This window comes from Cylas formicarius, unplaced genomic scaffold, assembly GCF_029955315.1.
Source record: "Cylas formicarius isolate icCylForm1 unplaced genomic scaffold, icCylForm1.1 PGA_scaffold_10__41_contigs__length_53128322, whole genome shotgun sequence".
Classification (NCBI taxonomy): domain Eukaryota; kingdom Metazoa; phylum Arthropoda; class Insecta; order Coleoptera; family Brentidae; genus Cylas; species Cylas formicarius.
This window is the reverse complement of record NW_026844214.1, coordinates 49,228,080-49,250,186: the sequence shown is the minus strand read 5'-3', so window position 1 is coordinate 49,250,186 and position 22,107 is coordinate 49,228,080. Positions and strand designations below refer to the sequence as shown.

The 22,107-nt window shown below is 33.9% G+C and overlaps 1 protein-coding gene across 1 annotated transcript in view; it reads right to left on the bottom strand.

The window, feature by feature from the left end:
- The window catches only part of LOC132699522 (pikachurin), a 171,360-nt gene that overhangs the window by 124,283 nt on the left and 24,970 nt on the right, over positions 1 to 22,107 (bottom strand). Inside the window, exon 2 of the mRNA XM_060666294.1 lies at positions 8,328 to 8,444. Coding sequence (XP_060522277.1) covers positions 8,328 to 8,444 — 117 coding nt within the window. The remainder of the gene's footprint in view (positions 1 to 8,327; positions 8,445 to 22,107) is intronic.

Here is a 22,107-nt window from a genome sequence, read left to right as displayed (position 1 = left end):
TATGCGTACAATGTCAACAGTGTTATTCCGTTTTCTCTTGCAAAATTAATAGCATCGATGGTGCAATGACTCTCACGATTGTCAAGGAGTATAAGAATTTTGCATAAGCATTGTTTCGTTAAACCTAGCTCTTGGAAAAATAACTGGAGGAATGGTATTTCCAAAGAACATTTACAATACCACATATAGTGGTCAATTTACCTCTTTCTGCCGAAACACTTTGTCCAACTTGCTTTTGACCTGTTCTAGCAATAACATTGGGTGCTTGAACAAAGGTCATAATACTTGTTTCGTCTAAATTATAGATGCAGCCTGGAATATAATCTCCACGTTGTACCATAATTATCAAAAAACATCATGACATTATGCTTATTTAAGCTGGTTGATAATATGGATAGGCTGGTGTTTTCAGGTTTTCGCAAAGTTAATACTGGGTGCCTTGTCATAACGTTTTTCAACCATTCAATGCCCGCAGTCTTGTTATCTAACTATTTTTCAGGACACTTATCTAACGTTGCTGCATATTGATATGCCAACTTTCGACATTGTAAGTAGGTAAGACCATAATTCATTTTGGACCTTTTTTTTTATTCAAGAATCGTACCTAATAGGATTGCCTATCTGCCAAATCTGTACCCAAGTGCAATACGCAAACTCTCGCTGGCTGTGACGTAGGTGAAGTCCTGCATTGGCGCGTTTACTATGTAAATGCATGGAAATAATCTGAAACTGACCCGAGTTTTGATGGACTTTGAGTATTTTGAATAGCTAATATATCATTTTGTTTGGATAATCACATATTACACATATTATTTTCAATTATTTATTTTATTTAATAATTATTGGGAAGTAGCGTGGGGTAGGGTCTCAGGTAGGGTAAAAATAATACTATTGCAATCAAGTTTGGCTTATATGTATTATCTTGAAATGCATATATTAATTAAATATTGTTTCACATAAATACATAAAACTAGCGAACAAAATGATTTACTTGTAAAACTTTGTGTTTTACGGCATTCTACAATTTTAAATATACAAAAATCAGCAAAGACTTATAAACTACAAATCCCTATTTTTGGATATATTAAAGAACATATTAAAAAACAAAAAATATACATACATACATAACAACTATTTATAAGTGGTAGGTAAATAATAATATGTATTTATATGTACCCTCGTATGTACATAATATAAAAAATATATATTACATACATATACATATACTTAAATCTTTATTTTAAAATTTTACCATACTTTCTAATTTTTTTTCTGCGGGTATCATAATTAGCTTTGTAATTTATTATTTAGGGTTCCGAGGTGGGTTTTGGTCGGGGTTCTGGCATGGGTTCTGGAGATGGATTTTTCTCTAGAATTTCACTTGTGGCATTCGATGTTGTTGCTAAAAGCTCAGACAATACGTGCTAAGCTTCTTTTTTGGCATTTTTGGAATGAAGCCTTTTTGATCTAGATAATCCTGCTGGTGGCTTCTGGTTAAATAATAATAGGGTGGGAACAACAGTTTTTTTTAGAAAGACAAAAAAAATACCTAATAACTCATTTCGTAAGTCTCTTTCGTAATCATTTTCAGTAGAATGAACTAAGCAGGCATAGCTTTTATCTGGATTAAGTTTGTCCTCTCTTCTACATCGAACTATCTACTCGGTCCGAATAGTTCGGGATACTAGATCTTTCTCTTTGGGAAAGCGATGAAAACTACGTTTTCGAGAACTTGCTTTTTCATCAAAATAGTTCTTATTGCACCCATACATGGCACATCTCGTTCTAGGCATACCTAACTATTTTTTGATGTAACTCATCCCACTGAAAAAGGTAAAAGAAATGTATTTCTTACCTTTACCTATATTATTATGTGTAATATTTTGAGCTTACCTTCTAACTAATAACACCGCTAATACGCAGCACGAACACGACACTTTTAAGTCTTTGTTTAAGGTTAAAAATACAATTATTTTTCTCAGTTCTCGCCACTCAAGCACATACAATTTTAAAGTATTTGTTAAAGCTTAAAAACACATTCTTGTCAGTATTAAAAAGGTATTGGAGGTTAGGAAAGACAAATCATGCGTTCGTAAATCCAATAATTCAGAACTGCTTCTGTTCTAAACTGTCCCCCTCTCTCCTACTTATAAAATTAATATTGTGATAAAAAAAATATTACTAGATCCGAACAAAATAAACCCATTACTTAGCCAGTACATACGTAACGTACGTAATATTTCACAGACGGGCATAAAAAAATGTTTTGCCGGTTCGTTTTAGTGCATTTTTTTGTGCTGTGTTTTTCGTTTGCTGCTATTAGATAAATGTAAATATGAACTCCAAAAGAATAAAATTATTTTATTATTATTACTAAGGCACGGGTTGGTTAACTACCTGTCCGTTTATGAATAAAATCCGTATGTATTACAGTCTAATAACGGAACGGGACTAAATAAATATCGATCCAGAAAATAATCGGCTATGAAACGAACCAACTAAATGCACAGCATGGATGGAAAATATTGCAGAAAAACTTTCAACGCTTGGCAGTCCGTTTTGAAGCCATTCCGGTTAAGAGTTCCGTAGCGTTTTGAATTCTGCGATGTATACGGAATGCACCAGACAATATTCAAACCTCGTAGGATGAGAATGCAGGGGATTTTATGCCGGCGACTGTTGTTAAATATGCATAATCAAATTTTAAAAGCGTTCCCGCCTTGGAACGAGATTACGCGGTTTGATTAAGTCGACCTCTCATCTGCAAGTTCATTTTACGGTGACCTATGAAGTTATCGTCGTTAATTTAGGAGTAAGTTTCTGGTAGATTGTCACGCCGCTAAAGACTTTTGCGAACTTAAAATGTTACAACAGCTCATATACAGCGTGTTATTGAAAGACATCTTACAAATTCATTAACGAATTTACTGCAGCAATGCAGGTTTTGCTAAATATCCACTTATACAGAGAGATCTACACCCAGATAGCAGACGATGACACGTCCCCATTGCTACTTTTTTCACCTACAAATTGAAATTATTAAATTTTAAGTATGATGTTTTAATACAGATCAGTATTTTGAAAAAACACATGTATCACACTTAATGATTTTTGATTATCACATGTTTACCGGGCTTTTTTCAATATGAATGATTCAGAACTACGAGGATGGGGTGAAAAGTTTCCGACCCGACCAAGAGGTGGCGCAACTAGGTCTACTTGTGAAGCGGCGCCCTACAGTACCATTTCTACCAAGCCTGTATGTACAGTTTTAGCGTAATTTCTATGTTATTTCGCGTTTGAGGCCTCATTCCGCGAGACGCTTCCGTTGTTTTCGTGAATATGGAAAAATTGGAAAAACTTGCTCTAATCAGATACTTATATTTGAAAGGTTTTACACCAACACAAATTAAAGAAGAGATGAATTCAACACTAAGAGACTCTTAAACATCATATTCAGCCATTAAGCAGTGAATTTCTGAATTTAAAATGGGTCCTGGGAGCACCCCTGACGATCCTCGCTCAGGACGGTCCGTTGGGGTCACAACTTCAAAAATGATTGAGAAAATCCATCAAACAGTGTTGGAAGACCCCAGGGTGAAAGTGCATGAGACAGCTGAGACCTGTAGGATCTCAGCCGAACGTGTTCGAAATATTTTGCACAACCATTTGCACCAAAAACTGATTCAAAAAACATTTCTACCGACAATTTGGGGCTTTATAGGCCGATATTTTTGCGTTCATAACGATTGATGAGACTTAGGTTCACCTCCATTCCACTACACTCCTGAAAATAAGAAACAGTCAAAACAGTGGGTTGCAAAAGGGGAGCGAACTCCAAAGAAGGCTAAAACAATTTTATTGGCAAACAAGCTTTTGGCTACTGTTTTTTGGGATGCGAGGGAATTATATTCATTGATTACCTTGAAGACTGTCACTGGTCAATCTTACGCATAGTTATTGTAACTTTTGAAGCACGAGGTGCAAATTAAACGACCTCATTCGGCGAAGACAAAAGTTCCAAGAATTGTTTGATTTAATGCCGCAAAATAGTTACTCTCCGGATTTACCCCCGGCAACTTTTACCAGTTTCTTAACCTAAAAAAAGGGCTTGGCGGTAAAAGATTTACCAGCAACGAAGAAGTTATCGAACCTGCAACTCAGTATTTTTGGGACGTTTAAAACTGTGAAAACCGTTGTGAGAAATGTATCAGTGTTGATCGAGATTATGTTGCACAATAAAGCAAAGAAAAAAATTAAAAACATCGTTTTCCTTCGTCAGGCCGGAAACCTTTCACTCCACTCTAGTAAAACTAAAATTTGTTGGAGTGGAAAAACACGAGCAAGTGTACAATTATAAACTTTCTGGGTATTCAAGAATAGATGTGATAGAAAAAGAATAGCAACAAGTGGCTATCGAAATGAATATGTGGTTCTGCATTGGCACTTAATAATTAATAATAATGTTTCCTCCGCTACTGTGAACTTCCACTGTCAAGGTATAAGGGGAAATAATTTTTCAGAGTAGTTTCCGAAGAACCTCGGTGTATCAATAAGTCTAGTATTTCTATATTGTTCAGTACTTCCACTGTCACGTTTGAAGCGTGTATTGAATCTTGTCTCGTTTCCTTACGAAGTTGTTAAGCATATTGACGAGTATCCTTCATAACTTGATGATTGATCTGCGTGAATGCGAATTTCTTCTTCATTATTTTGTTGTACTGAAGTACTAGACTGAGACTGTGAAAGAGCTGTGGACTTGCAGGATGATAGTTGTGTCCAAGATGCGTGTATGGATTTCACCGGAAGGAAGGGAGCTCCATTTACTCACTAGCACAAGATATGTCTATGTTTTCGGCATCTCCAACATTATCATCAGTTGAGGAAAGTGGTACTGGCTGCAAGTTTTCAATTGCACTATAGTACTGTCAGCTGTGATGCTGATGGCCTGATATGATGAAACACTTCCTTTTCCTTACTACCTTGTCGCAAATGGAGCGTTCCCATTGACACGTAATTTATTAAGACCTTATTCAAATAGACCAAGTCAAGAGGGTATTCAATTATAGATTGAATCGAAGAAGAAAAACCCATGAATGCGTTTATGGGATGGCGGGGTGTTAAATGAGCCTATGCGATGTCGTGAACCAGCAGTAGTCAATAACGTCAAGGAGAGGTAAATGGGACAGTGGTAGTACCGAAAAATAGAGAAATACAAGATTTGTTATTACAAGAAAGTTCTTCAACCACTACTGTGAGAAATTATTTGACAAACTATTTTCTTTCCACTGGAAATTCGCAGTAGTGGAGAAAAACACGAAACGACATAATTTATTTTAAAGTATCATTAAAGTAATAAAGTAGAGAAAAGTAGGTGCAGAGAGATAATCATTTTGATAGACACTTGTTGCCAAGATTTTTCCGTCACATCTATCCTTTAGGACCCAGAAGGTTAACAATTGTACAGTTCCGCGGGTTTTCCCACTTTTCCACTTAGTTCTTTATCACACAAATTGAGGAAAACAAAATAAGCATGTGATAATCAAACGAAACAATACCTGCTACGCAACTACAACAACCGTTTGCAAACTAGTTTCATTCAAAATTTCAGGAGAAGAAAAAATTTCTATTAAGCCTGTCTATTGTAATACTATTTACAAATATTTTTGATTCATCCTGCCTCGATTGTTTATAAATAAAACTTGCTGACATTTGCTCAATCATCCTGTTGGCTTCTTCAGAATGAAACTGACTCGCACTCTACTCTGTACCTGTTTATATATTGTTTGAGGGGACGGAGCTCAAAGAGGGGCATTCCCATATTGGCGAAGGATCTGAGTCGCGGCTAAGATTGTTTGATTACTTATGGAATTGGATTACATTCAAGAATAACATTTGATGTGTGATTGTGTTCGGTAGTTGCTGATGAGTTCATTTGTCTCTAAAATGTACTCTTTGTCGCATATGTATGGAATGCTGTAATTCCTGGTATCTCAAAAGGAATTTCGTTTTTGAAGGATGGAAGAGCTCAATCTGGTTTTGACGTTATATTTCTTACCATATTTTGATATGTGGTCAGTTATTTGAATTGAATGCGCAGGGTTGCCTTTAGACCCATTGTCTTTAAAGGGTTGTGGTAAAGTGATGTTATGTAACGCTGAATATCTCTAATGTGGATATTATTAGAGAGAAGGTGTGTAAGGTGTTTTAATTCTGGGTTCAATGACTCCGGTTGAGTTTATGTTACGGCTCTGTAACCCATGATTTTTGGGTTGGGTTTGGTTTGGTATCTCCAAAGAGAAATACCCAATATAAGGTTAAATTTTCTATTGAGAAGAATAATGAGAGAATATAGTTTATAATTCAATGGTAAAATGTATATAGAGTTTAAATGGCTAAGAAAATATCGGGGATTCTTGTTCATGGGGACAAACAATAAAAGTCTTATCATAGTTTTAGTTTTAAATGAAAGGTGTCGATGGCTCTCTTCTTAAAGCCTCAGAGCAGTTAACAACATTTACAACAAAAATATGTTCCAGATTACTTTAGATCCAAGCAATATTCTGGTCAGTCTCGACGTAGAATCCGTCGTTACTAAAGTTTCTATCCCTGAAACTCAAAACATTATTTCAGATATATATAAATCCGAGAATCTGGAACCAAACTTTCTCATCTTAATTGGGAAATGCTTGCCTGGAACATATTTTCCTTATAACGTCTAAATTTATGGCCTATGGCTTCTCCGTAAATACCAGTCATCACGAATATATTTATGGAACTAACCAAAACTAAAATTATGGAAACTGAAGATACTTTTGTTATATGCTCTCATGATCAAGAATCGCTCCGAGAGTTTCTTAGCCATTTGTACTCGACACACACTAACATGCATGCTTTTTACCATAGAATTAGAAACTAATAATAATCTCCCATTCTTAGATATACATATCAATAGAAAATCCAACCTAACATTGTTTACAGAAAACCTACGCACAACTTAATACATTGTCACATCGCCATCCGGCTCAAAAATCATCGCTAATCAACTAAATTGTTTAGAGAGTCATAAACCTAACTCAACCAGAGTCACGGAATCTAGAATTAGAACACCTTATTGCGGATCTTCTCTCTAATAATTTCCACGAAACAAACCCACACTTGCCACTGCTGTCCTTCCTTACATTCCAAACATAACTGCCCAGAAATCTTTCAACATCTTTGATCCGTCAAGGACAAATTTCCGTTTGAGATGCCAGGAGTTTACAGCATTCGATGCACATGCGGCAAAGAATAGATTGGAGACATCGAACGAAAATAACATATTATGACACAAGTGCGGTAAAGCCATTTAACTTACGAGTTTATTTGATACGAGCAGAGCGTAGCGGAGCGAGTGTTAAATACTATCTTGCCAAGACCAATTGAACCATTTTCATATATCCATGTCTCATCAGTACAAACAAAACAAAATTGAAGGTTAGGGCCTGCTTTTTATTGCTTATACGACCTTAAAAATTCAATACTCTTAAAAGCTCAAAATCAAAAAAATTTAATCCTCTTAAAAGTTCTATGCTTGGGTGATATTTCTTCCGATTACAGTTTTTTTACTTTTTTACTTAACGATCAATTGTAAAAGTTAAACAAACAACATAAAGTTTTAAAATTGTTTATTCCATTGTTTATATGACATCACAGTTAAAAGAGGCAACAATACCAGAACCGATAGAAACGATAAACGAATAGGTTTATTGGCGACAATTAAATATTTTCTTTACCGGTACGAACTTTAGTAAAACGATAATCTGTTATTATTTTTAATTTGTTAAATTGTTATTTTTTTCGTGACGGTCGTAGAAAAAGTATAGGATGCAACACGTTTGGTAAACTCTTTATCTCACTCGTGAGTCAAATGCCGTTTACCGCACTTGTTGCATAATTACTATTAACTGGGCTCAAAGAACATGAAAAAGCCTTAAGGCTACGACAAATAAACTCATCAGTAGTTGCCGAACACAATCACTAAACCGGACATCACTTCTATCAGCGAAAAATCGGAGAATCTATAGAAATCTACAAGCAACCTTAATCGCGATTCACCAATATGGGAATCAGTCATCCCAGACAATGTTCATGCCTTTCCATTAGCACCTCCCCCCCTCAAATAATATATAAGCAGGTACAGAGTAGAATTCCAGTCAGTTTCAGTTAAGCTCTGAAGAAGCCAACAGGACGATTGGCGAAACGTCAGCAAGTTTGGTTTATCAACAACCAACGCAGGAAGAATCCAAGATTTTTCAATGGAAACTAAGTAAAAAGAAAAATCTCACCGTAACAGCTATATCCGTCCTCCCTTAAGATAAAACCCTCGTTGCAGTCGCACTCGTACATTCCGTCGTGAAGTTCGTAACACAGTTGCTCGCAGGGGCTGCCGTGACCGCACTGACCTGAAACACAAAACGTTTAAAACGGCCATAAATTTTGAATCGGAGCCCGCTTTAAAACCCATTTTTATTGAATAACTCGGATTTAAAGGGTAAAAAGAACGTTCGACGCCCGCTTTATAACGGAAGAGAAACGTTTATTCTCTGGGGTGGTGACTACGAAAGTGTGCCACATATTAACGTTTGATTGAAGATAGTGAGTGATTCAGTGGAATTTTTTTGAATTTTTAAATGACATTTGATAAAGACCCATGTAAAAATATATAATTTCATGAAAATCTGAAGTTCTAGTTCTTATTTATTTTGATAAATGGATTTTCTTCAAGTAAAAGCCACCTCAGTTCAATTTCTGATAATTTTCTACTACTAATATCACCAATAAATAAAAATAACTTAAAGATTAAAAATAATGAAGAATATATTATATACAAAAAAGTAGATACGGCTAAATTAAAACCTCTAACTAAAAATTAAAATTTCCATTGAATATTTTGTAAGACTGACCCTGATCAGGCAAGTGAATTTATTTAAGTCGTTTTAACGATGGTAAATCGAGCAACTAAAATAATTAGAAAAAAATAATAAGAAAAAAGAAGAATGGATAACCGCGTGACTGTTGATACTATAAAGAAGTTGTAATATACAAGGTAAAAATTTTTGTCTACACAGAAAACTCTTTCTTTTCTTGAACATTTTGTTTTACCTTAAAACAATTTGTGTTGAAGTGAAATATTTCTTTTTAGTTTAACGCAGTGTTTCGAAGCAATTCATTTTTTAAAAAAAAACGAGTTGGCTTCATACAAGTCATTGAGAGTTCTTAATTTATTTTATTTAGCATAAAACAAAAATTTGTTTCTATGGAAGCTACGACGCTCTGTCTCCGTTTAAGAAAAATCTAATCTTGAAAAATGGATTTTTACTCAAAACAACCCGGTATAAATTATCTCTGATGAAAATAATAAATATGTCACACGTTCGTCCAAAACAACCTGGCGCATTTGTCTTGAAGTAAAAAAATTAAACCCCCATTGTCTTGAATCGATACATTTTCGTAATATTTGTCTTGGGCCTGTTAGCACACGCATTTCATTTAGTTATTTATGTGATGTGGAGTGAGTTGGCCGGAAAGGTGGCTTTGGTCGGCATCGCATCGGAAACGAAAATTGTGTTATGTTTTGGTGTTAATTTTTGATTTGAATGTGTATAGAAATACCTAGCTCATATGGAAAACCTACGTGACCTTTTGACAGATTGGCATATAGGTGCGTAGGCTTTTGATCATAAAAAAGTAGGAAATTGGATTAAACAATGTAACATCAAAGTCACATTTACCCTACATATCCAACTTCTCTTAATCTCATTTTATATGAGACTGTTTTTTTAATTAAGATTTAGGTGTACTCGTATTTTGTGACTGCGTTATGTTTCCGACATTATATAATAAGTATAAATAAGTATTTTTTGTTATTTTTTGAACATATTACTATGTTCTTTTCATTCGTAGCACTGTTAACTGTGTTATGATTGTTATTATACTTTTAGAATATAAGACTATGTTTCTTAAAGATGTTCTCGTTTGTGGTACTTTTAAGTATGTTGCTGTTACTGTTGAATCCGAAAAAAGAAAAATAAATATTTTTGTATTTTCGTACGATTGAATTTCTTTCCATTTTTGTTCTTCACATCAAAACACCTATACTCCTATGTAAACAATACAATCACTTCTAAAAAACAAATTCAATTTGTAATACTTTTATACATACAGGGCGTCCCCAAAGTCAACGATAATACTGAAAGGGCTGATGGAAAAATTCATAAGCATCAAGAAAAACATAAAATGGCCTTAGTAAAAAATCGATGGTTTTCGCGATATCGTAAACATGGATCAGATTGTCGAGCGTCACATCTAAAAAAAAATATTTTTTTTTCATTTTTCACTTCTTTTAAGTTTTACAAAAGCGGATGTTTTAATGATCAAAGACCAACGTTAAAGTAAAAGTTTCAAAACCTTTAATAAGAAATCTATTTTAAAGTGAAGTATGATAATTTGAATTATTCTCTTGAACTTTTACTTTAACGTTGATCTTTGATCAATGAAATATCCGCGGAAATACCTAAGAATGTAAAGAGTTATTTTTTTTTAGATGTGACACTCGAAAACCTGATACAAGTTTATAATTTTAATGAATTTAATTAAAGTGGCAATATCGAAAACCATCGATTTTTTACTAAGGCCATTTTATGTTTTTCTTGATGCTTATGACTTTTTCCGTCAGCCTTTTCAGTATTATCGTTGACTTTCGGGACACCCTGTGTTTAAGAAAAAAAATATCTTAGAAGAAAATAATATAAATTTCCGTTTATTTTGATTTAAGGGAGTATAATTTTTCATTTGAAGAATAGATGTGTCGTGAAACAAAATAATGCAGATATAGGTTTGTTTTATCTCGAAAATATCTTCCATTTGTTCTAAAATAGTATATGGTCTTGAAAGAAAACTTTAGAAATTTTCATTATTTCATTTTTGGTTAAGAAAATTATTTTGTCTTGGAAGAAGAATCAAAAGGTTTTGTTTTGAATGAGCAAATATTTTTCTTCTAGTGGAAAAGGTGTCTTAGATTGATACACTTTCATTTTATAATAAAACAATTTCTGTTTTGCAATAAAACAGAGTTAAGAGATTTTTTGTGATAAATCAAGAAAATATTCTCTCGGTGAATAGGAAAGCACAAATTGTTTTACTACAAAGCAATTTGCTTTGATATAAGAAAAAAAAATACCGTGTACAAGGCTTAGAAAGCATATTATCTGATCCATACGACAGCAATTTTTTTCAATTACTATTTCTCTACTATACGGCAAAAGTTAACTAAAAAAATTCCGAACCACAACCATTGACTTTTCAGAAAATAATAATAATATCAGAGATTCGATGTTTATTGAAAAAACGGATATTGATAAGATAAAAATTATTAGCGAACTGAAGAATACGACTACACGTGGAGAATAAGGTAAATAGAAAACTAAAAGTTCAGATTCTCACGAAATTATATATTATGACATGACAATTGTTTCGACAACACCGTGTCTTTATCAAATGTACATTTGATACAGACACGGTGTTGTCGAAACAGAGAGAATGAATTTTTTCCATTAATTTCTAAAAACAATCCAAACTTATATTTGAGTTTTGTCAAGAGCGCCTGAAAAATATATCAAACTATTGTTGCTGCAAAGATTTACTTTTTGAAAACAAACACGTTATTTTAAAAATAAGCGATGCCGTTGGAGCTGGCGTATTAATTAGGTATGGACGGTAGTCGTCAAATTAACAGACAACGTTTTTAAAAAATGACAGCATTGTGTGCGCGTCCGCCCCACTCATCAGAAGGGAGAGAATTAATGGCCCCCGCATTTGACTTGCAAAACATGCAAAACACATTAATTAAATGCAAAAAGCGCTAGATGGCGCTGATGGGCGTGCGGCGAACGCTTTTAAAACTAATTAAAGACGATGCATCATGTACAAAGTAGACCCGTTTAAATTTGTACTTACCACTTAAGGGTTGTTCTAGTAGAAAAACTATGTCGCATTATTGAGACTTTTATTTACCTTTTCGCGTTCTGGTTATCTTTAGAAATCAGCTTCTTTGGCATTTTTTTAAATCTCTAGTTCTCAGTTCTTTTCTTAAATGTAATGATGTATTTTCTGACTATTACTTTTCAGTGAGAAATAACACGTTTGTATGTAAAGCAATACTCCGCGTCGGTTGTTGAATCGAACACGACGTCTCGCCAATCATCCTGTTGGCTTCTTCAGAGCCCAACTGAAACTGGTTTGCATTTTACTTTGAGCCTTCTTATATACTGCTTGATAACATATTAATTAACTGCGACTTTGTTGTTTTTAGATATATCAAGGTAGCCAAGTTTTTTTCCAAGTGACGTATAAAACAAAACACTATCAATTTTCTGACATCTAAGGCTACATCATATTTTGTAGAGGGAACATCCTGTATATTATATATGTGTTTAATAGAATATCTTTTTCCGATTACAATAATGTAACACACTTTATATTTTAATCCACTCGCTTTTGTCAAATCGGCAAACATAGGAAATTTTTATATGATTTCAAAGAGTGCTCTGACTGACAAATGAAAATATCTTTGTTTGACACATTAGTAAACAACGCTGATGGTTGAATTATTGTCGAAGCCATTATTGTTAAAATTGTTTTTCGCTAATTTAGCATATGTACTTTCTGAACAATTAAAGTGCAACCGCAGTCGTCAGTATATTAGAATTTATCCAGAGCGCCGAGCTCCTTCAAAACAGACATTTCCAGGTATGGCAAAGAAATTTGCAGAAAATGGTAACGGCTTAAATGCTAAAAAGATATGCCGGAATTATAATGTTTTAAATGAAGAAAATAAGGCAAACATATTAGGATTCTATGAAGCACATCCAGTTTTCTCTTTTACTAGAGCATAAGAAGAGGCCGACATTTCCCGGGAATCAATACACTTAGTTTTGAAAGAATATAAATATTAATGCATTTAATCGTGAAACTTAAAAACTAAGTGACGAAACTGACGAAAGTCCGTTCACTATAAGAAAGGGTTCTAATAACCAAAATACGCGATATTGGTCTTTAAATTATCTTAGACAAATACACGAAATAAAAATCCAGGGGTACTAATCAATTAATCTATAGTAATGTATACTTATACATAAAAAGTTAACTGGAGATCATTATTTACAACTCTTAGAGCACCAAATAGAACAATATATAGAAGATTTACCCCTACATATATCAGAGTTGATTATATGGCTGGAAGACGGTGCACAATGTAGTGAGAGTGCGAGTTACGGATTGGCCAAACAACAGCACCGATTTAACTTTAACGGATTTAACTTCGGCAAATGATTGAACTGAGGTGGCTTTTACTTGATGAAAATCCATTTTTCAAAATAAATAAGAACTAAAAGTACAGATTTTCACGAAATTATATTTTATGACATGACAATTGTTTCGACAACACCGTGTCTATCAAATGTAATATTTACAAACTACCTGCTACTATATATACCGAAAAATGACCATAAAACCTTAATTAATGTTGTTGCGAGAATTTAAGTTCAATAAAGGAGAGGTATTTAAATCTAATTGATCGTTAAGCAATACATTTGAATGTCTCATTTTGCTAATCTCCATGGCTTCCAATAAATTTAATTTTCTGCTTTTTGTGGCTGTGTGTAATATATCAAAGTTGTCGTCAAAAATGTGTTTTTCTGTGTTTAAGTGTGTAGCATAATTAAAATCTAGACTATTGTTTTTAAACGCTCTTATATGTTCGTTAATGCGTTTCTTGAAGGATCTACCTGTTTGTCCAATATAAATTTTAGGACAAGATCAACATTTCAACCTGTAGACACCTGATTTTTGGGATTTTGGACATTTCGATTTATTGTTTTTTAAATATTTTCCTATTGTGTTGTTAGTGCTGAAAGCTATTTTTAAACCACATTTTGGTGAAACAAGAAATATCATACTAGAACATCATTTAAGTAAAAGTTTCTTATGGTAATGATATGTGAACGATGTCTTTGCTTGCTTTGTTGGAACGGACAGACCATTACATTAACTCAATACATAATCGTATAAAATTTATTGTCATTATCAAATATTTTATTTAATAACTATATTACACAATAATTTTATATATTTTACAATTAGTTAGTTTCAGTTCATTAATATTAATTACTATTTATTATTTTCACTTAAAAAGTTTAGACAAGAAGTATTTTTGTTCATGTTATCTATTTTCCTTTCGCAAAATTAGTTTAAGTTTGTATTACTTTAAAAATTACGTTTCTTAGAAAACAAATTAGTCTAAACGTAAAAAAACTGCTCAAATTTACCTCCATTAAATTGAATGCAGTATTAGCATAATTTTCTTGTTCTGCTTCATGGAATATAATGGGGCGGGCTTGCACATTTCTTATCTTAATTCCCTTTCAGTGACATTTCGCAGATCTTCCATTATATGATGCTGATTTTTGAAAATTTGATCTTGAAGGTAGCCCCATGAGAAATTATCAATTACTGATAAGTCCGGAGATCTAGGTGGCTATGCTAGCTACCTTCGTATATACATATTATATTACTTCTTAAAATTTTGCTTAAAATATTACTTCTTAAAATAAACCACGATGTGCTAAAGCCGAATCTGCCTTGCTGAATAGATGAACACCAATAACAAGATTCTAGACTTCGCTGTTGATCCCCAGGGTGCAAATTTTGAGCTAACCTAAATTTATAAGGTTTAAAATTTCTTTCTCGAACATTTGCGAATAAATAAAAAATTAATTCGATTGGTTTTAAGTCTACCAAGTATTTTTTTACTAAGTTATCTAAGTACATAAAAGTAAAACATATTTTATTGTCCATTATATCTGTGCAAATATAGTTCAGATGGTATTTTCACGACATAGCACAAAACAACATAGCATGTTATAGTTTTCAACATTTCTCAAAAATTGCGGAAGCAATATTCAGTACTTTTTGTAAAATTGGTAATTCGAGACAAATCGTTTTTTTGTTTATGTGCGAGCCAACTCTTTAAAATAATAAATTAGAACAAAAATTGCACTTTAACAATAAAATTAAAAACAAATGGTAAAGTGTTATATATATTCGGAAAGCCCTTAGCGGATGCAGGACAATGATGTAAAATTATACAGGGTGTACAAAAAAATCTGAAAAGGCCATATACTCCATTACAAAATTATAAATATTAACGGAGATACGAATGGGATTAGAAAATTCTGTTGACGGCATCTTCAGTTTCAGGAAAAAGTAGCACATACTGAACAATACAGACACACATAGAGTGGACAACACGAAGTAACAGGTTAGGTAAAATAACAAATTAAGAAATAAAATTAAAACGATTAAAAATCAGAATTAAAGTTATAAAAGTATTTGAGTTTTAAGTACGTGACCATTTCTATTATAAATTTATCACAGTCATTTATATTTTGAGTAATTTATAGCCTGGTGGTAAGACCTTTTTTCAAAGAAAGTGAAGCTAGGAGCTGCAATGTACATACAGACTGCAGTTTTTCTTTAAATCATTGAAGGTTATTTATAACAAATGTAACAAATGTACAAATAAGGAGCTGTCAGTACATCGAGCATTTTAAAAAATATTAAGCATGACACTCGGGGATGCAAGTTTGTGCTATGAAAAGCCGAATTGCAAAAAAAAACGTATTGCTAAAAAACTAAAATTATAATAAAAGGGCTATAACATCCGTTTTTCAGTCGTATCTTTCCAGTGGACAGTCCTTTTTTCTGAATTCAGCCTTAAATGCATAATTTTTACACCCATTTCCCTAACAGCTCGTAAACATGCTCGGGCGAGCTCGCTGCAAGAAAGCCAGCCAGCGGCAAAGAGCAGCAGTCACAAAGACATCACAAAGATTATTTGCACAAAGCAGGAAAAGTAGGGGGCCAAGCAAAGACCTTTGCCGTACACCTTGATGCATTGAGGTGTAGATTTTATTGTTACTTGATACTCTAACAAACCGTTTTCTAAAAGAAGCATAAGCAAAAGATTGTCGTGGTCAATGGTATCAAACGTTTTTGCTAAGTCCAAGAACAGCCCACCAACGTTGTCGTTTTTATCAACTCGTTCGAGAATATAGCGCACAGCAGCAAGTGGAATGGATTTTTTTGGTCTAACCTCGTACTGACCAGGGTTTTTTTTCAATAAAGTTGAACAGTCTATTGCAAATAGAACTCTTTACAACTTTGGAAGCCTAAGAAATTATGGTAATGGGTCTATAGTTTTTTAATTCGCACTTTTAAAGCAGTTGGAAAGTCTCCCGTAGGGAAGCATTAATTTGCTATTTCACTTAATAGTATACTAATTTGAATAAAAATAATTCGTCTTTCCCTATATATTGTTTATTAGGCAAATCCATTATAACGTTCAATATTCTCTCAGAGTTTGTTGGGTAAAAAACACTGATTGATGTTCCATTTGATTATCGTCCACATAAGAACCATTTTGGGTATGGCAAGGTTAAAATGCCCACTGAACATTTCATCAATGACAGAAGCATTTTCTTTTGTTAACAAATTATTTAATATAATTTTCAGAGTCCGACTTCTGTCATTTTTGTTTGTTTCTTTATCTAGCGATTTCTATGGATTCTTGGGTTTTTCTGTGATAGCAGAATTGATTTCATGGAATTTAATTTGATCGAATAAGATTTTCTGTGTTGAAAAATAGTGTTCTTTTAGTATAGTTGATATTTTTGCTGCATATGAATGGAACACTGTGTGTCTCAAACGTCTTTGGTGTATCAAACATGTAAAGATATGTGTTTGGATAAATAATTCTAACATTATATTTCTTAAGAAGTTCTAATATATGGTCAGGGATATTTTGAATATAAGGAAGGATCACAGTCAAAACTGTAGGGTTGCTTTCGGATTAGTAACTGCGGCAAAAAGCAATGCTAGATTAAATTCGTGAAATATACCTTAGTAAAATGTAACTTTTTGGAGAATGAGAGCTTAATTCTCGAAATGTTCGTGCAAACACGAAAACTTCGATTTGAGGGTCTCCGTACATGGGAATTGCATTTATTTGGATAAAACCCATTGTTTTTTCTCGAGATATCAATGCGATATTTCATTCCAAATCAAATCGTCGGCAATTGTCTGAAATATTGCATAACATTTTTCTGTGTATTACTTTTCGAGGATATTTTTGCAAAACAAAACCAATACTTTCACTGACATGGCTGTGAAGTGGCTGGGATCCGTGGGAAACAAAACTGACGTGGTAAAGTGTAGTACAAGAGTAGAAGAAATATGTTACAACACTTTCATCGTCTAGGTTGCAATATGAGTTTGAAAGTGCATTTTCTGTTTTCACACTTGAAAATCTTGAAGAACAGGGAGAGAGATTTCACCAGGACATTAAGGAAATGGAACGGCGATACCAAGACAAATGAAGCATGGCGATGATGGCAGACTATTGATGGATGTTAAAACGGTATATCCCCTTAAGAACACATAGCCCAAAGTCGGGACAGCGTAGCTTTCTGGCAAAAGACGACGACTTCACTCAAAACCAACATTATATAAAATCAGTATTCAAAATAAAAACAAAAAAAAGAGGTTAATTTTGTAGACCTGTGTTATTAAATGCTCTAAGTTTCCTTTAAAACTTTCCTCATTTAATCTTTGCTGTAGGTATGATAGGAGCTGAGATCCCTGTATAGAGAAGCCAATCTTAGGGCACATTGTATTTTGGGACACCAATTCCGGTTTGTTTCTTACCAAAGTCTCCTATGATACCTGTATATCTTTAAAAAGCTGGTTACCTTTTATCAACATTCCTAATAAAACTTAAAATTGCTATTTAAATCTCAGCAATCACTAAAAAAATCGCATTTGACATTTATTTACAACCGGGTGTTGAAATCAACTTAAAAAATGCCAACTATTGGGTATTTTACTTTGATAAGTTTTCTTTTTAATTTTTATTGTCATTGGACGATGAGCTGCTTTCTCCCATATCGTCCATTTTGCGTTCAGTAAAATCCCCCCACCGTTCAAATAGGAATGGAGGAATGAAGATTTTATGACGAGGGATCGCCCGAATACGTTTTTATTAAAAAAAAGACGTTCCTTATTATACGATATCAATTTTCAGGTGCGAAGGTAAACAGGATTTTTCGCGGATATTGCTCCCGTGGTGCGAAAATAATAAAGCATTCGCTCCGAATTGCCCGGGCCGAATGAAAAAGAGACAGGGGGCGCGGCGATCGATCCCAATCAGCATATAACCGAGGATTCCAGCTTCGAGAGATATTCGTAGGACGTAAGTCAGGAGAGCTTAGTTCAACTCTGTAATATTTTACTGCGACTGCATATACTTCGTAGTACTCTCGGCCAGCTACAGGAAAGGGGATAAAAGTTGTCGATATCAGAACGACAGTAGTAGTAATAGATAGTAAAGCTTTAGATTTTCTATAAAAGTTTTCCTGAAGAATTTGGCTCGCGTCTACTGTAAACGGGTAAAATATGGAACAAATCTATTTAAAAATATACGGAGTGTCCAAATAGCACACTAAGTCATTGGAAATCCAACGAATAGCGCGTCTGGACAAAAAGGCTGTCCAATGGATGCCCAGGATTCGCACTTCGGATAGCTTGAACTCCACAAATGTCCAGGGATGGATTTGTCTTGGAACATACATACAAATTTTTTACCGTCCATCGAGATTCTTGTAAGAAATATTTATTAATATTCAAATATTACAGCTTTTGAGTCGCATAAATATGATACTAAACATTGCAATATTAATATGAGTTTGCTTTCTAATCGTCATACGTTTTTCTATCGCATTCATTATATTGTATTTTATTGTTCAACTTGACACTAAAATACCTGTTTTTACTGCGAACATCTTTAATGTGTGCAAAAAACACCACATTTTACAAAAACTGAAACGACGCCATCCAAGTATTCTTGGATGGAGCTCCACTTGTCAAAGCCTATGTTGCGTATATCTAATTCATATTCCTGACAAGCAACTAAAATTATTCATTTCAATACAATGCAGTGAGTTTTGTGTAATAAAATACATATTAAGTTTTCTATAAGCCTTGTGTCAATCACTTAACTATTTTCGATAATCAATAAGTTTTAAAATATCTATAAAATGAAAAAAAAAAAAAACTTTGAAACATGTATTCAAATATCGAAATAGGTGAAAAGTGACGACGTATGCGGCACCATAACTTTCTTGATAAACTTAAGTTAATATCACTGAGGATGTCGTTGGTCTTCAAATATGTATATAGATTCTCCCATATTATTGCCGAAATGATTATGTTCATTGTTGAGAGGTCCATATTGGAAGCAGGTAAGTAATGCCACATGTTAAAGAATACTGGCAGGATTTCCGGGTTTCTGAGAGCCCTATTAAACTGGCTGGGATTGTTGTTAGCCCTTTGTGCCAGAAATTTTCGATACCACCGTTACCTGCTGCCTTCCAGTTGGCTCAGTTGTTTATGTTTTTTAGATCTCGTTTTTTGCTTTGTGTTTCAGGTTCATTTCAAGGATTATTTTCTTGATTACTTTTTTTTTGACGGTTGGGATAAAAGATGATCATCTGAAATATTGATATATCCAGAACAGGACCTTGAGAGTATTAGATTTTTTCATAGAATCAAAAACATTTAATAACATACATTCCCAAACATTTTTAAAATAGAGATCGTAGTCTATTACCGCAACTCAGTTGTTAAATGCTTTCCTTTATTTATTCTCCATATGTTTCGGTAAAAACAACTCTAACTGCTTTTTTATTTACGTACCAAAGTAGTTATTATTATTATTTCACGAGCGAAAGCTTATTGCGTAAATGTGGACGGCAACGAGTTGACCAAAAAGGCCAAGGGCGTTGCTGACTCGGTCAGCCAGCGCGAACTTAGTCTCGACGACTATAAGCGCGCTGTCGACGAGGAAGGCACGCTAATCTTGCGCCAAATGTCTTCGTTTCGCTCACATTTACATGATATGTACGTCGAACTGAAAAATAAGGTGGCGTTGTCTTACGAGGATGACAAACGACATCTTATACCCGGCTCAGAGTACACGCTAGCTTGGGGCCATCGAAATTTAGTTGGTTCAAAGGACAGCGGGAAAATCACTGACTGATCGACCACATACCAAGCAGATATTTCTTTTGGCAAACTAATATGTTACGATTCCTTTAGATGATTGTAGTTTATATTTGTGTTTAATTTATGTATCTATTTATGTCCATATATGCTATTTATATATGCATATCGTTCGAATATATTTATTAATATGTGTCTATCCTGATGGGGTTTTGTATATGATTAATAAAACAATTTGTTCGATATTAGTGGCATTAAACGTCTTTTTCCCTGTTGCATTTTATTTAATCCGCAAAAAAAAAATGTTGTCAATAAATTATTATATTTTAAGCGACCTCGACGACCTTTTATTAGTTGAATTCTCTTATCGTCGTCGGCTAGGCTCGGCTAGGCTCGACTAACGTAGCGCGCGAAACGGGTTCGAGGTTCGAATCCCCCGACCGCGCGCGACACACCGGTCGCTTTTTTTACCTCGCGCAAAAATACGTCAAAACAAAAAGGCACTAACGCAAAAACTACCCCTAGCGGGGCGAAATTGCCAAAAAGGCACTAACGCGAAAACTACCCCCTACCCCCCATTAAGGGTGACATTTGGCGATCGAAACCTGAGCTCTTAACGGGCGGCGACATCTCTCGTAGAATGGTCAAACTAATTTTTTTTTTTCGGTTGCTTGGGAATCTGTAAATTTGCAATCACAAAATCTCCCCCGGGGGACGGGGGATGGTCAAGTAACGAATAATAACTACTTACCAATTAGAAATGTCAGTTAAACTTTTACAAGTTTCCTCGTGCAAATAAAACACTTAACTAATTAAAAAAAAAAAAAGAAAATTAAACAAATTCGAATGAGCGTATAGTTTGTCCAACAAAGAGCTTCGAAAGCCGCCTAAAACAACGTCAGCGATGGCGTCTCAACATCTGATTAAACCAGCGTCGGCCGTTCTAATCGGATTGACACTCACTAGTTGCGGAGTTTTGCGACACGCGGCAAGACCCAGAAACCTAACTTCACAAGGAACGACTTTAGTCTCAATCCCCAAATTGCCTGATTTGATCTTCTTGGAAATAATTTATTAAATTGACTTCTGGTACTTGCCGTCGTAGAAATCGACGTGCTTTCTGTATTTTTCTATGTAATATTCTATTTCTTAATTTTTTGTTTTTTTTTATATTTTTCTCCTAATTTTTTGTTTTTTTATATTTTTCTATTTATTTTTTGTTTTTTACATTTTCCTCTGTATTTTTTGTTTTTCGTTTTTCTCCTTATTGTTTGTTTTTTATGTGTTCCTCTTTATTTTTTGCTCTATGAAAGTTTTCCAGAAAAATTTGGTTCGCGTCTACAGTCAACGGGTAAAATATGGAACAAATCTACATTACAACAATACATTTTACAAAAACTGAAAGGACTCGATTCAAGTAGGGGAGGGTGGAGCACTTAAGCCATTTATTATTTTTTTGTGGCTTTTAACCATCAAGTCGATTTATTTTTGACTAACGAACTAAATTTTGACCAAACTTCTGGTCGTCCTGTCCCACTCTCCCATATTAATAATGTTATATAAAATAATTATAAAAAGAATTTAACAAAAAAAAGTTAGTGATTTATAACTTTTTCTATAAATTAAAAAATTTGTTATTGGTATTTAAAAGATTTTCGAAAGCTCTGGGTTTAGACTAAATCCGTAGATTTATCCAAAAAATACCGCTTTTAATAAATTGATTATTACTCGGTTATAATAATGTATATTATAAATAGCTTTTTTTTAGAATTTTTAAGCGGTCCATTTTACCCCCGGTATTACGCAAAGGGCTAAAAATGTACAAATAACCAGAATTTATAATTATAATAACGAAAAAAAAATGTTGGTTAGTTTTTGAGGTGGGCCTCCTTGCCCCACCCTCTCTTACTATTTTACACCGAGAGCTCCACTTGTCAAAGCCTATGTTGCCTA